Source organism: Pantherophis guttatus, chromosome 1 (genome assembly GCF_059756535.1).
Source record: "Pantherophis guttatus breed Tessera chromosome 1, ASM5975653v1, whole genome shotgun sequence".
NCBI classification, from domain to species: Eukaryota; Metazoa; Chordata; class Lepidosauria; order Squamata; family Colubridae; genus Pantherophis; species Pantherophis guttatus.
Window position 1 is genome coordinate 287,177,216 of NC_142063.1, and position 17,555 is coordinate 287,194,770.

At 36.5% G+C, this 17,555-nt stretch overlaps 1 protein-coding gene across 2 annotated transcripts in view; it reads right to left on the minus strand.

Annotated features, from left to right (window-relative positions):
* Positions 1–17,555, minus strand: part of MDGA1 (MAM domain containing glycosylphosphatidylinositol anchor 1) — a 312,822-nt gene that overhangs the window by 137,900 nt on the left and 157,367 nt on the right. For both annotated transcript variants that reach the window (XM_034428035.3, XM_034428036.3), the window contains exon 8: positions 16,830–17,123. In XM_034428035.3, coding sequence (XP_034283926.1) covers positions 16,830–17,123 — 294 coding nt within the window. The remainder of the gene's footprint in view (positions 1–16,829; positions 17,124–17,555) is intronic.

Below are 17,555 nucleotides of genomic sequence, written 5' to 3' on the forward strand. Positions count from 1 at the left end.
GAGATAGAGAAAGTCAGAGAAAGATAGGAAGAAAAGAAGCAAAGATTGGGTGCAATTGTTTTATATGTCAACACATTCATTAGCTAGGCTTATAACATGACCACCTCATTCTGCTTCAAATGTCAAACAGGCCAAACTTAAGAATGGTCCAATGAAGTGACATACGGAGTTTAGAAGAAAAAATTCTATTTAAAAAGGAAATTTGCTATTGATAAGACCGCTTCAAAAAAAATAATTTAATATATCCACAGAGAACGTTGCTATTTTTCCTTATGGTTCCCCCTCCCCACGACCACCAAGCAGGGTCTGTCTTTGAACTGTGGTCACCTAGCTCTTCCAAATAAGCTATCAAACATGTCCATGAAGGGTAACTAGTAATACCTATCTGTCATTTATTTGTAAATCTCTGAACAGCCATGAAGTCTCCATAATACTGTTAGCACCATGAAGTTTTCAGGAGTACTTGGCAGTGTGTATGTGTTCTTGAAAGTATGTGTTAAAATAACTAATTTTCTACAGTGGTTCTCACTGTGTTATTTTGAATAGGAAGCAAATATCAACAGTGTTGAAAATTTAGGAGAGAGGAGAAATCTGGTGAAGAATTATGTTGTGCTTGTTTTAATGGGCTACCTAATATATTTTGTTTCTCCCCTTTTGTTTTTCCTTACAGAGATTCACTATATTTGCAGTTGAATTATACTTCAACAGTGGTGGTGGAACAGAATCTTTCCCAACAACAAAAGCAATAATGACGGCAAAGGCAATATTTGATGAACTTCATTGGCATATAGAATAGAATAAAATTCTTTATTGGCCAAGTGTAATTGGACACACAAGGAATTTGTCTTGGTGCATACACTCTCGGTGTACATTCGTCAAGAATCATAAGGTACAACACTTAATGATAGTCATAGGGAACAAATAAGCAATCAAATCATATTAGGAAACAGTCAATATAAATCTTAAGGATACCAGCAACAAGGTTACAGACATACAGTCATAAGTAGGAGGAGATGGGTGTTAGGAATGATGAGAAGATTAATAGTAATGCAGACTTAGTAACTAGCTTGACAGTGTTGAGGGAATTATTTGTTTAGCAGAGTGATGGTGTTCGGGAAAAAACTGTTCTTGTGTCTAGTTGTTCTGGTGTGCAGTGCTCTATAGCTCTTTTTTTCCAAATTCTTGTACCTCCTCTCCCAGCACATATTGCCTGAGGCTGCTGTTCGGCATACATACAAATAAATATTCTGAGTATCATTTCAAAATAAATTAGGAACAGGGAAAGAGGTAGGCTTAGAAAAACTGGAACCAGAATATTCTTCACATCTCAATGCTAATAGCTTGTCCAGAATACATCTGTTCAAATAGTAAGCAGAAAGCCTTTTGCTTTTTCTCTGTGTAATGCCATGCTTTGAGATCTTATTGGTTGCTAGATTAGACTTTTAAAGCCATGAATGGCTTAGGACCTGGATATCTTCAGGAATACCTATTGCAAATTGTATCTGTCCACCCAATCAGATAGGGAACAAAGGATTCTCTCATTCAGAGTGCTTGTGAGATGGGATTACCATAAAGGATCTTGCATTTGGGCCTTTTCTGTTGACACCCCAGTCCTATAGAACAGTATCCCCCAGTCATTACAAAGGTTCCAACTCTTTTGGAATTCAGGGCAGCCATCTAGACTCTGTTGTTTCAAGAAGCCTTTGGGGACCACAGATGGCCCCCTTGCAGATGTCAATTATTTATATGTGGGATTGTTCTTATGACGCATTAGCATTTTTGATTATTAGTATAGGTTATTTATTTGCATTGTTTATTCCTGGTTAGAAAGATAGAGCATATGCCATTTAGAGTTGGCTACGAACCTATCATATAAGCCTGAGTAATAAATTAATAATATAACTTTTGCATTATGTTAAAATTAAAGGATTGCATGTTGTTTAAAATATCCACAGAAACTTTTCTATAAACAGCTGAAAACCCTACCTTCTTCATATAATAACTTGGGCTCAAAACAAAATATTCAGAATATTGTAACAGTAAGAGAATACATAAACATCTAGGCATATTATTCTTATGCAAAAACCCTCCCTTTGGGCAACAGTAATTGGTGAAGCTCCAGAACAGTGGGTCACAAGCAGTCATGGCTCATTAGAATTAAAAAATAACCGAGAGTGTAGCTTCCTATTAAGGTTCTTGTTCATCACAGAAATTGTCCCAAGAGGTCTTTCCCTTGATGAAATCACCTCATGCAGACTACTTTTTATAATCTGTGTTACTATTCTAAACACATATATTACAGAGCCACTTGGCTGAGATGGGCGGCTATCGAAACAGAATTCATTCATTAATTAATGGTAGGTGTCAGCCCCTAATGTTTAATTAACCAAATCTGAAAAATAGTAGTTAAACTCAAGTTATAATATAGGGAAATAAATTATTTTCAAATGATAATCTGTAATTGTGTCTTGCTTTCCTGAGGAATATGCAAGGGTTGTCCTTGTTTTAAATAACCTATCATGGTTTACAATAAGTAGATGATACCAGACAAAGTACACAAGAACAGAGCAAAATTTAAATGTGATTTAATTTAACTGTAGTGCAGTATAATTTACATTCTCTATATACTATATGTGTGTGTGTGATTACATCTTATATATGTCATGATTTTTATCTTCTGTTATATTAAACACATACTATAGGTCAAGTGAAGTCATAATAACCTGAGGAAGGATGGCAAAAGAAAATAAATATCTCCATTATTATTAATTCCTTCTGAGCTCAACCTCTTAACCCACGTCAGGCATCTCACTGACCATACCTACTGAACCAGATAAATCATCTTATCTGAGTGGACATAGGTATCAACTAGACAATACAAGCTGCACACTGTGGAGCACAGCAGTGCTGTCATACCTTGTGAACCAGCATCATTAGAAATTTATCTTAAAACTTCTGGCAAGCCTTTTGGCCATAAAACACATGAGAATATTAACAGAGAATTAATAAGCCTGCTTTTGCTTGGGAAAAGAAAACACTAACAGAATTCTATGAGATAGTTTCAAGTGCAAACAAAACTAGAGTTAGGGCCAGTTCTGTTTACAGCGATGGGGATTCATGGTTATTTACTGTCCCTTCCATATTCACCATTTCAGGTCTTACATTTGCTACATGGATAGCAGGTTAAAGTGATGGAGATGATTATTTGTCTGACATATAACACTGCAAGCTGGTCTGCCAGATATGGGGTGGGGTGGGGTGGGGTGTTTGAATACTTGTTCACATAACAGAATAATAATTTTTTAGAGGCATCATTGACTGGAAAGACAGATCTAAATTTATTCACTAATTGCCTACTGGAGGGATAGCCAAAGCATTTAATCCATTTTTTTAAAAAGATGGTGACTTGTAAATGTATAGAGAATGTTGGTAATTTCTAGTCAGGGTGACAATTCATAACCAGTTGCAGTTTCTGTATTTCTGTTACTCATGAGGTAGGGAAGGTTGATTTAGTCTTAATGGTCACATACCTAAAGATTTTTCATTTGCCAATATCTAGGTTGACAATCATTGTTTGTTTTCTAAAAGCCACATCCTCTTTATAACACCACTGCTTTTCTCCAGTCTTTTCCACATTCATAATTTCTCTCTTTTGAATCCTCAGATTTATTCTTTTCCTACATAATTGTAATGGTGAGTTACCTGCAATCTTTTCCTAAATGGAAATTCTCAGCATTTTCAAGTAAGGATTGGAAAACTCAGGTTGAATTCCTGGAATTATTAGTCCCTATAAACTGGGATCAGTGGATCAATGGTCCAATTCAATGTAAGGAAATTCTCATATCAAGAAGATTCATAATTGTTGGATAACCATTTGTCTGAAGTGGTGTAGGGTTTCCTGCCTGGGCAGGGGGTCAGACTAGAAGACCTCCAAGGTTCCTTCCAACTCTGTTATTCTATTCTATTCTATTCAAAAAGAAATAGAGCAGTTCACATTCAGTAAACGGGATTACATTTTTATCATAATATTTCACTATAATTCAAATGAAGGATGGGGAAATGTTATTTCCATATGATACAATCATGTTCTCAAAAGTTCATGAATATAAATCTACTCTTTGTCCTTGCCAATACCTCTGAGGACTTTTCCCATGGAACTTTGAAACCTTGGAATTTAACAGAGAATAATCTGTTTGGAATTCAGGAGAATAGGGCTTCTTTTATCTTTAAAAATCAGCAAGGTTTCTACCTTGGTTGTACCAGTGCCATTATACAGATTCAAGGATTGAAAAAGGGTTGGGGCCACTTATCATTGGATTTCTGATGGAATGCATAACTAGGCTTTTATAAAAAGATGGAAACATTAGCATCCCTTTTGGCTATAATATGCAAATAGGCTATTATGGTATTGAAATTGCTGCATGTTTTTAAATGTCTCACTGATCAAATATCTGAAATCAGAAAGACTGGCAATTTAAAATTAAAAAAAAAATCATTTTATTACCAATATTGCCAACATGCAGATTTCCATATTTTTTTGTGTACTATGGGAAAAATGAAACCCTATACAGATTGATGATAAACTCTTCATTTTAAAAGATGAAAACTTCTTTGTTTAGTGACATTTTGCAGATTTCATAGACAGTTTTGTGCAGTATTCTTTACAACAAAATAATACCTTTCAGTGTCTACCTAAATCTGTGAGTTCCTTTGAAATGGTCCCATTCCCATGTCTTCCCTTAGTTTTACACTTTGCCAGTTCAAGTGACAGGTGAGTGAGTGGGGAGAATTCACGTCAGGCCTTCAACACAACCACTCTATACTCCTACTTGGCTCTTCCTTCCCTGCCCAAAGTGATATCTTCAACAATATTCTGATTTGGCTGCTTGGAAGGGAGAAATGAGATACTGAGGCCCCTGACTTTCACTTCATAAAGACCAACCAACATTTGGTTCAGTCCTTTCTAGAGAAATCCTAGGTGGCTGATTTGCTTTTTTTCCTACTTTTTCCTGATAATCCTCTGTTATAATCCACTATTATAATTCCATATAATCCACTGTGTAAAGTATGTGTCTCCTTGTAGAAAGCGGTACTACAATATTTTGGCAGAAAGGGGTCAAAATAAAGAAGTTGGAATACATTAACATTAATGTCTTTGAACATGATGTGATGTTTTTATGATCAAAATCCTGGTGAAGCTCAGTGTGCAAGAGACAGAGAGAGAGAGAGAGAGAGAGAGGGACGGAGGGAGGGAGGGAGGGAGGGAGGGAGGGAGAGAGAGAGAGAGAGAGAGAGAGAGAGAGAGAGAGAGAGAGAGAGAGAGAGAGAAAGAGAAATGGAAGTCACACAATAAAGATACTTTTAAAGGTAACATCACCTAAGCTATGAAATACCCTACAAATATTAGTTCAGTTCCTATTTATTTGCCATCTTCCTTTCTTTCATAGGCATGATTGAGGCTGTCTTTAAAACTTATCTGATTTCACCTGCCTGCCACAAATTTAATATGAATTATGATGGCTGACACATTTAATTTCACTAATGGCTCTATTCCCAATGCACATTTGATAGCTTGTCTTTATAATAATAAAGTTTGTCTCATGTAATGTCCCTTTTATTAAAAACCACAAACTGCTCTGAAACAATTATTTTGTTTTTTTTGTGTATGTGGGGGAAATCAGGCTTATTTCTGCTTGGAGAAATTATAGCATAAGAATTGGACTGGTTCCAACTTACTATAGATGAGTATGTTTTTGGAGAGTGAAGAAATAGAGGTTCATGAATTTGAAAGGAGATGGTTACTGGTGAGTATCTAGCCCCTTTCTTTATCTCAGCTGAGGGAAAGCTTTATTTTGGGAGGTATGTTGTTTAACTTTTAGCTGCTGAATTAACTGAGGATGTCATCCTATTTACATGAAAAATAAAAATTCATGTGCTTTCATTTCTATCGCAAGATTCTGGGAATCTTTTTACAATTGGTTCAGTAAATCTGAAGAGTAATTACTTGTAGTTTGTAATTGGAGGACACTATTAGCTCAAACATGCATTCAAACTCAAATGATGAGAATGATTAGCTCTTCAAAAATTTATAAGCTTGTTTTGTATGCATGTGAAAGAGCCCCATTTGAGTATCAAGTAGCTTGATGTTGATACCAGGCAAAAATCTATAACAAATCGTTTAGTAGTTGTTTATGTGCATGTAGAAAAAAATGCATTCATTAGCAGTGGTTAGCATAGGTTTATCAAAAATAACTTGTCCCTGATTGACTGACCAGTACAGTGGCCAGTTTATTTGACTATAAGAATGAAGTTGTCATAATATACCTAGCTGCCCATCTTATATCAAACTCTGGGCAATTCTCAACCAATAGTTAAAACAACATTGATATATCATTACTAGGTAGAGCATATCTGTTAAAACTATTATGCTACCATAAGATGAATGCAGAGCTGGTTGAACAATTGTATTCAATAAACGAATATTAATAAATGCATCAAACAGTAAGGAAATGTTGAGTAGTTTACTTCATGGTTCAGTTCTAGATGCTGTGCTGTTCAACTTGTTTATAAATGACAAGATTAAAAATGGAATTATCAGATTTGAAGAAAACAAAGAGAAGGGACAAAGCAAAGACTTTGGAGGACAGAATTAAGAATTAAGAGGATCTTGACAAGCTGGAACAATGGGCAGAAACCAAAAACTACATTTGGGATTAATGCAAAATTCTATATTTGGGTAGAAAAAGAAAATCAAAGGCATGAGTATGGGGTGCTGGGAACCATATCAGGCCAAATATACAGAAAGGATCTAGGCATCTTGGTGGAATACAGTTCTCCTTCACAAGGGGAAGACGAGCCAACAGTGTGATACAATTGCAAAGAAAGCAGATGGAAATATAAGCGGCATCAACAGAAGTACATTGTCAAAATTGAAATAAGTCACTGCCCCTTTTTGTTTTGCATTTCTCAGGTTGCATTTACAATAGTGTTCCATTTCTGGTCAATGCATTTTTGGAAGGACATTAATAGACTGAAACATTTCCATAAAGCAGCAACCAGGATCGGGATAGGTTTTACTTACCTTTACTACCGGTTTGCAACGGGAGCATGCACAGATAGTCAATTATGACATCCGGGCAGTTGGGCAGAGCCCAACCGCTTTTACTATCAGTTCTAAAGAACCGGACAGAAACGGGAGCAACCCACCACTGACCAGGATGCTAAAAGACATGGAAGGGGGGGAAAAAGTTTTGCATACAAGTTGCAGGATTGGGTAGGTTCAACAAGGAGAAGACTGCAGCATGAGTGCTGTCTTTGAGTATCTGAAGGGCTGCTGTGGAAAAGATGGGCCAGAATTGGTCATAGCTGTTTTTGAGAAGCCAAGACAAGAAACAATGGGATTCAATTGCGTTTTGATAGTTTCGGTTAAATAAGAGAAAAATTTTCCTAACAATATTAGGCACCCACCCAATACATCAGAAAAGACCATGAGCAATACAGAAGAAGATAAAGTGCTTTTGATCACAAGGTAAAGAACTGGGGAAAAACCTCATTCTGTTGTTTTTGTGACACTTTCTGATGCATTGCTGTTGCTTTACTGTGTCTGTGTGAGAACAGTAAAGGAGCAATGAAAATTAAATGCCTTCACTTTTACATTAAGGGAAGCAATATTTTCCTATTACAGCTGACATGCCCATGCCCCAGCATAGTATAGCAACAATTAACATTTATTTGGGGATGAAGGGTTGCAAAATGAATGGATTTTGACTTTGCTTTGGTTTTTGACCTTGTAATGTTTACACGCTACATATTTTGATCTCCCTTCCCCATTAAAATGGTGGAAACTGCTTTCAGTTTTCAGTCAGAGGTGATTCTAAGGTTTGCAAAAGGGGGACCCTTGCTTAAAGGCTGATTAGAGCATCCAAGCATGTGGACCAGCATACAGCTTCTAATCATCCTTGCTTAAAAGTTAGAAAAAGATGTACAGAAAAAGACATAATGTTTGTTCTAAAGAGACTAAAAGGATCTGTCATCTCTTTTTGATGCTTGGGTCAATAAAGATGTTCAGAGAAAGCTATAAATTTGAGGATCACAAATAAGACCTTTGTGCAGGATTTACTGTCTATTCTAGTGCAAGTATCATTGCAAGTTGATGTGAAATAAATGCATGTTTAAATGCCTATTTAATTGGAAAAGAAAATCACTTTTTTTCTATGCAAGAAGCTGCAGCCAGCCTTAGATTTGTCAGAAAAATTGTCTTTTACATATTTAAAGAAGTGTTTCATCCATTCAGAACTATCTAGTAGTTCTGAATGGAACATATTACAATCCAAGATGATAATTAAAAACAAATATCCTACGTAAAATATTTAGGGAAATTGATATGAACATACGATCTTTACTTTATTTCTGAAAATAGTATGTTAGATTTTTTATTCTTCTGAATTTTAAAATATATTCATAATCAACCACAATTACCTAGAAATTAGTAGTTTGCTTGCTACCATCCACTCCATCTCACAGTATAGCAGCATTACTCTCTCTCTCTCTCTCCGCCGCATGTCTGTCTGTCTGTCTCTTTCTCTCTCTCCCTCCTCACTGTGTCTGTCTGTCTGTGACTTTCTTTCTCTCTCTCCCCACCCCACTCCATGTCTGTCTGTCTGTCTCTCTCTCTCTCTCTGTGTAAAAGAAAAAGAAGAAAAGGGAAACGGAGAAACAGTTTCTGACATCTAATCAGATCTGCTGTATTGATTTCTTTATAGCTTCAGCTTGGAACAAATCAGCAAAACAACCAAATTATTATCCAGAACTGACTTTTCCCAAACCATATCAGTTCACAAGTCACAAGTGTGCACAGACACAAATATATACCTCTAACGTACGCGCACACATGCACACACACACTTTCAACGCAGATTCTCATTCAGAAACACTAAACCAAAGAGAAACTTCTGCTCTCATGAGGGAGACTTCAGTGACCAGATGGTTTCCTTTTCCAACAATATTAGAATTCCAGAGCAAATCAGAGAACTAATGAGTTGCTCATGCTTGAGAGCAGCTGCTCAATTAACCAGGACAAGTGCACCCACCCTTCTATAATGCCAAGCTACCTTACATGAGAAGGAGAGAGATAAATGAGAGGTTGCTGGTTGAGTGAGGAGGGGCAGAGGTGACCCTGGAGGTGATTGCTGTGTTCTCTAAATAATAAAGCTCATTTTTAAGAACGAAAAGGGTTCTTAAAAGAAATCTGTCAATGGCTCTCAAGGAGCAACTACAAAGTCTCATGATATCTTGAAGTTAACCCCAGCCTCCTCTTGGAAACAGCCCAAAACTGCATAAGAGTTCACACAGCTGCTTCTGTTAATTCTTGATGTCATAAAATCAAATATGTGGCAGACTCTTTAAACTAGCTCATACTTTATGCTATAATGTAGTTTTATCTAGTTATACATGTAAGATTCCAGTTCTAAACTATTCTGGTGTTCCTTGGGACATTTCATCTTTTCCTCTGGCTGTAGGTTTTAGGGCTGGTCTGAATCTGGAACAGTTCCTCTTCCATAAGAATCTCTTTTGGAAACCACTTTCAGAATGGTACATTTTAGAAGGAAAAACAGTCTTCTGGGAAACACTTGAACTGGAACAATTCCTTTTAACCATAGTTGGCTTACACTATCTGTTATGGCATTAACTATGTATTTATTGGTTTATTTGTATGATTTAGAGGCTGCTCAACTCCATAACACTCTGGGAAGCTTACAACTTTAAAATCTACAGGGACTTGTCCATGCTATCTCTGAGAATTGTTCGTGATGGAACTGAAGGGGACCTCCCGCCCCTCATCCTTCCATTAACTTTCCTTTTTGGAGATATTTTTTTCCATTGGCTCTCTTTCTAATATCAACTATGTTTTTATATCACTTGGTCATTAACGAAGCTCCCAAAGATATAACTACATTTATGTCTTGGGCAAACAGGAAATGACTTATGTCACATCAACGAATAATACATTTATTATTGAGTAAACTTTCATAGACCACAGTCCCATTTCATCAGAGGCCATGAAGGTCTAATGCATGAAATCAGTTCTTTGTGACCATATTCTGCAAACCAACTTCAATCTCTTGTTTCAGAATCCATTTTACAGTTTACATCACTGTACATGTAATGGGACACTCTGAAGAATACAAGAAGGAAGAGGGGAAGTAACTTTTCAGAAGGGTAAAGGAAGAGAGAAGATGGTAAGTTTTGATGCTTGGCAGGCAACTAATATGCCTGAATGGCATTTCATTTAGTGCATGTTTTCTGTTGATTCAGTAGTGTAATGCACATATGCGTGCAGTCTGCTTCTTAGCATCCAGCTGTAATCTGAGCTTTGTCTCATCTCTTTAAACCGAATGTGATGTTATTTGCTCTGCGATATTGCTAGTGGGGGAAATTTAGACAACACAATTGAGGGCATTTGCTTGACTTTCTCCAAGTTTTTAGAATATGTTTCTTTCTCTCTCTGCAGTTGCAAAGCAGGGAATTGAAGAAAAAGCAAACACTGGAATCAGTAATGCTTTCTGGCTATAAACATCCTCTTTGAGGATAGCAGTCCAGAGAAGGGGGCTGATAGTAAAATTATCTTTTCTCTTAATCTGCCAATCTCACATTTAAAAAACCAAAGTACCTATGTTATTCCTGAATTTTTTTCCTGATGATTTGGTATCTTGGCAAAAAGAGTTTAATTCAATATATATGGCCACCAGTCTCTCATAGGTGTCTCTGGTTGGGGAACACAGTTAAAATGTCAATGTATTAACACAAAATGAAATTTTAAAATATGAGTAAACAAACATACAAACAAATCAGAGACCATCAATAATAATTAACAATATCTCACGAGCTTACCTAACCTCTTAACCTGTATGCTTGGGAGAACAGCCAGATCTTAAAAGCTTTCTGAAAAGGGGGGAAGGGAAACAGTATTACACAGCAACAGAAAAGTTGTGCTCTTTGATCCCACTAGATGACAATTTAATAGAGGAGAGTCAGAGCATGCCCCTCCTGCCAGACCTGATGTGGCAGGAAGAGACAATCAGAGAAAAGCAAATATCTTGGCCCCAGACTGTATATATAGACTGTACAGTTGCCCATCTCAAACCAATTTTAGCTCAGTAAAATATAAAGTGTTTTTTTACTGAGAAAATTAGAACTAGGATGGCATCAACGAGAAGGCAAAAAAAAAAATCCATTTGCTCCATTTTTATTTTATTTTATTGTGTTGTATTGCATTGCTTTTCATGGCATGGCATGGCATTGCATTGTTTTTTTTTTAAATTTACTTTATCAGTTTTGATAGCTGTTACTGATTCCTTAAGATAATTAAATAAATGTAAAACCTTGAAGATCTTGAAATTTAATATTGAATATATCCCCTTAAGAAAAGAAGATGGAATGTGAAAAAAAAGATAATGTGACAGAACAAATCCAAGCTCATAGACTACTTAAATCAGCAAAATAACCAAATATTGATAATCATATGTCAGACAACAATCATATGTTGAGGACCCAGTTTGTGGGGGCAATAAGCTGACTTTGTATAAATATACAAAAATATGAAGGCTATTGCTTAATGCATTGTAAGCCGCCCTGAGTCTCCGGAGAAGGGCGGCATATAAATCAAATTAAAAAAAAAAAAGACAAGAAAACTGTAAGTAAATCTAGCAACAACAACAACAACAACAAACCTCTAAGTTACACCTCAAACATTCTGAATTGAGATTTGGAAAAATACTTAAAAACAAACTCTTGTCCTCATGAAGAGTTAACCCATTAGAATGGTTCCCTGCTTTGGTTAGCTTCCTCTTCTGAAATAGCAGCTGCTTCTGCAGCATTTTTATTTTTGGTGAAGGACAAGCAATTTATACAGCCTTCAAAGGAATTTATGGCAGACCTCATTGCCAGATAATACTTATTGACTGCATAAACAGTAATTTCTATCTTTAAATTTTTAATATCTGTTTTGGGGGGAGGAGTAAAAATGATCTCAAGTCAAGCTTGGTGACTCCATGAACACATCAATGGAATTTTCATGGCAAAAATATGGAAGTGGCTTAGTGTTTTTTTTTTTCTTAAAAAAAAAAAGTCAATTGATCGCCATCTTTAGGATTTCTTATGGTTATCCATTTGAGTAACAACCAAGTCTACCCTGCTTAGCTTTGTTTAAGATCAACCACATTCATCTAGGTGGATTCAATCTTCAATTTACTTTTGGTTTGGGTCATTGGTTGGAACAAGCCAAACTCTATTCTGCTCTGTGCTGAACTTAAAAGCTAAACTTAGCTTTATTGGCATCCTGGGAAATATTAGGAACCACCTTTGTTAAGGGATCAATGCTAATCTAAGTCAGTTTAAAGTCTCCAGGGCTAGATGAATTAACCATAGGGCAGTGATGGCTAACCTTTTCTGGACCGAGTGCCCAAAGCATGCACCCGAACTCCCAAAATGCAATATGTGCGTGACCCCACACATGCACCCTGCCCCACGCCCCGTGCATATGCACGTGTCCCCTGCATGCACCCATCCCCCACGCATTCACACGTGGCCCCCTGCACATGTCCCACCCCCTCCCACACATGTGTGTGCACCCACACGTGCCCCGCCACGCATGCACGGCAGAGATCCGACGACTAACTGGCTGGCAGGAGGCATGCACCCACATGTGGTGGAGCTGAACTGGGGCAATGGCTCGTGTACCCACAGAGAGGGCACTGTGTGCCACCTGTGGCACGCATGCCATAGATTCACTATCATGGCCATAAGGGATTGAACAAGCAAAGGTAATTGCAGAACTACTCCTTATAGTCTTTTAAAGACTTGGAGGAGGGCAAACATTGTTCCTATTTTCAAAAAAGGGTAAAAGCAGGATCCAAGGAATTTGGGTAAGCTTCACTATTCAAAGTGACTCTGGGCAGCTTGCAATAGCATAAAAGCCTAAATATAAAAATATATTAAAATTAATAACAATTGAACAAAGGTTAAAAAGAAAGAGCATGGACAGCAGAGGGGGTGAGCTTTTGTGTCTCACTCAACCAACCACCTCCAGCATAGTGTGCCCCATTGAGGCCCCAAATGAACAGGCAGAGCCATGTTTTAAAGCCCTTCATGAAAGCCAGAAAGGTAGAGATGGATCTCACCTCTGGTAGCAAGATGTTCCAGAAAGTGGGGGCCACAGCAGGGAAGGCTCATCTCATAGACCCTTCCTTGAACAATGGGTCCACAGAGGGCCTCTTCTACTGAAGTGAATAGGGGGAGCCAATTTCTTTGGGGCAAGATGGCTCCTCAGATAACCTGGTTCCATTCCATTAAAATCTTTAAAGGTGATAACCAACACTTTGAATTGGTTCCATTACTTTAATAGTAGTTAAACTATAACAATAACTAGTCTTACTTTAGTTAAAATAATTTAATTACATTTACAAGGAGAAATGTAAAGTCATGGGTCTAGGTAAAAAACATGTACAGGAGGGAGCAAATCTGGCTCAAAAGCAGCACATGTGCGAAAGACTTGGGTGAACTAGTGGATCACATGCTCAATGTGTCCAAACACTGTAATGCAGTTGCAAAGAACGCAATGATATCTTAAAGAATATTAAGCGAAACATAGAGTTTAGACTGTGGGAAATAATTATTTCATTCTACTCTGCCTTGGTTAGCTCTCACCTGTAATATTGAATTCAGTTCTATACATCCAGTTTTTGTGTTTTTTTAACTGGAGTAAGTCTGGAAAAGATCTGCTAGGGTGAAGAAATGACTGGAAACCAAGTCCTAGAGGGATGCTTAAAAGACTTAGCTTGTAGAAGAGAAATTTGAGACTGAAGGGCTGTCATATTGCAGAAGATTTGAACTTACTCTCACTTGCTTCAGAGGGTAAGACTAGAGCTAATGGGATGAAACTTCAAGGATGTAGATACACTTTAGTCATTAGAAAGAACTTCTTGACAGTAAGAGTTTGTTGATCAATGGATTAGGCTATTGCAAAGAGTGATTTCTTCCTCTTCACTGGAGATTTTTGAACAGAGGTCAGATAAATTATTTATCATGAACAATTCTGCAGTGTTCAGGAGTTTGGACTTGATGAGCTCTTAGGTCACTTCCCACTTTATGATTCTATGTTATATATAAAAATGTTACTATAGAAATAAACCTTATTATTAAATCATATTATGGGGTAACCACATTTAACAATAGCCAATAAATTGTTTGGGGTTTTCTTTCAGGGAGGGAAATAAGATGGCAATTTTTATAATTAATGTAAATCCACTTGGTGGTTATGAAGGTGTTTCACATTTTTTTGGTGTAGAGATTAAAACTGAATTCAGTTTATCACTAGGTGTGTTGAAGAATTCATTTAATTTAAACATTTATTGGGGTATGCTACCAATGCTTTGACATTTTGCATGAGTTCCTATTATTGAGATCTCAAGGGTATGGAAGTATATATAAACCCCATTCCTCCTGGCATTTTGCATGACTGTTAAGTCCTTCCTATTCTATGGAATATGGGAACCTTTGTATTACTAATGATGTTGTTGATTTTAATTTTCTCTTGAACATATATTGCCCAGAGTCATGAGTGGTTGGAGTGATTCATAGTTATTCCAAGTAGGTTAATGAATAATATCTTTTGGAATATGGGCTCAAATATTATGTTCTTGTATTTTGTATTCTGTATCTTCTATTTTATGTACATTGGAAATCTCCAAGGACATTTAATAAGGATTGGTCATATCACAACAAAAGGTTTAAAAATAAAGGCTTGATTGTAATAACTATCATTTGGAGATGCAGTTCACAAGTTGCAACATTAACACACATAGTCTGGGCATGTCCTATTACTGACACAATTTGGACTTAACTCCACAGAACTGTTAATGCTTTGTGACATTCACAGAGTTGTAAAGGAATTATTTAGGCCCCTAAATCTAACCTCTTGTCCAGTACAGGAATCAGAATTAAAGCTTACCCCTAGCTGCCACCTGAACATAACCTCTAAAAGGGAGGTCATCTGGTTCTATTGTAAACTGCTCTTAATTAATTTCCCCCTCTAACATGTAATTTCAATCACTATTTTATATCACACACTGCGGAATGTTGGAGAATAGCTCTTGACTTTATTATATTTGAAGAGTGTAACCACATGCTCGGACCATCCTCCTTTTCCTAGCTCTTTCAAATTCTTTTCATAGGACATAGTTTTTAATCTTCTGATCACCCTCACTGCTTTTTTCTGAGCCAATTCCAGTTTGTCTGTGTTCTTGGAATGTGGTATTCGGAAATGGACACAATACTCAAGATGGGCTCTGCCTCAATGCACAATAAAGTGAATGATTAATTTTTGTGATCTAGAAAGGGTTGAGACAGCCTCAAATTGCATTTGTCTTCTGTGCAGTCACAACACATTGTGTTGATTCATATCCAACTTGTAATCAACTATGATTACAAGTTGTTTCACAAGTTTTGTCACCAAGCTATGTATCCCCCATCCTACACCTGTGCATCTGATTTATGCTTATTAAATTACTTTTTCCTCTATTAAATTTTATTGAGTTTTTCATTTACCAAACTCTCAAGAAGTTTTTGAATTTCATTTCAATTTTCTATTTCACCCAAGAAATAAGGGATTGCCACTGAGTCTTTCCTGAGATAGTTTTCAAGATACTTCTATTTCCTTGTAATGCCATTCACATATTACTAGCTTATTAAATTGCCATAGGGTACTTTCTCAAATACTTAGTTGAAATCAAAATATGTTATTAATATTATGTTCCCACAATGTGCTAAAGAAGTTAACCAATAAAAAAGTTGCCAAAATTCATTTTTAACAAATCCATGCTGACCACTAATAGCTGCTGCATTGTCTTCAAGGTACTTACAAAACAATCTATTTATGATCTCTTATAGAATCTTCCTGGGTGTGGTTGTTCTTCACATCTGTATGTTGGAAAATACTGAAAAATATTTTCAGTATTTGTATCTAGTACCCTTTGCTGAAAAGGTACTAGATCAACCATTCACAATTTTTTTTCCAAAGAAGTAAACTTTTGAACAGGCTGCTTTGTTTTGGATATATGTTTACAAAGTTTTTAATTTCCTTTTTTCCTTTAATTTTAATTATGTCATATTATTAATAAAATTGCATGTATATATTCTAATATGTAGAAATATTCTATTTCTATTATCTAGTAAACTTCGATATCATAAAATAATGTTAAAATATTTCTTCTATTCTCTGTAACTGTTATGGATTCAGGGCAGATGTGGGTTTCTTGGACATGCAGAAAGCAACACAGTTGGCATTTTAATTGACATCAAAAGAACTTGGGCCATTCAAGGACACACAGGATATCTTTACAGAGTGACATGCTCACAAAGCAGAGATTAAATAGTCATCCCTTTCCTCACTCATCATGGGCAGACAGTTCATAAATTATGTTTGGTCAGATACCAGTGAACATATTCAGGTCTCTCTAATAGCACAAGCATTGGGATATAACTGGGAAAAGTTCTTAGGACAGTTTCTGAGTTGAGTATTCTACTGTCTTATGTTAAAATTGTATACTATATTATATATCATGTAAAATTATGTATTCCATTATAACATTTTTAACCATTAAATCTGAGATTTAAACTTTTCTGACTCTGTGGAAGTACAAGATCTAGTAACTCAAACATACCCTTGTCTGCACACTACTTTTGTTATTAACAAAACAAAATTATCTAGTATGCAAAGTCAGTAAAGATATATAGGCTGCATCAAAGAGAATATGTTCCTCATTTATACTCACACTGTACGTTGAGTTGCACCAGGGCTTCTCGAGGTCTAATGTTGAAGCCATTGTATCTGGCTGTCTGGCATTTGTAAATCCCACTCATTTTTTGAGTCACCTTCTCAAAATGCAGCTTTCCATCATTAGTCTCCACTGTCATGGTCCCTGAAGGCATAGGAGCCTCTTTATCAACTCTGGACCAGATGATAGGAGGTTTGGGTTTCCCTCGGACTTCACACTGTAACTCTGCTCTAGAATCTTCACGGACAGTAATGATGGATTGACCCTTGGGTACCATGATAGTTGGAGGCACTATTGGGAAAAAGATGACAAGAAAGAACAACTATTCAACAGCAATGTTTAAGAGTTAGCTTAGTGATGTGTGTATGTAAAAGATTGCTGAAGTTGAAGTCAAGCATATTTAGTTCTTTGACCCTGTTATTTTAAACAAGACTGGTTCAGTCGATCACCATCATTATTTGTTCTATATGCTACCACAGAATTTGGCTTCTGCTTGGCATAAGAAAAAAGCCTTCCTCATTCTGTTAATCCTATCTTTAAAAAAGAGGGGAAAGAACCCATCTAACTACATACCAGTCAGCTTAACATTGTCATTTCTCAACACTCTGGAACAGATTATTAAGCAATTGATTAGAAAAGAATGCATTGCTTGGCAAAACCAACATGAGCTTATCAAGAAGAAATCACAACAAACCAATGTGATATTTTTGATAGAGCTATGAT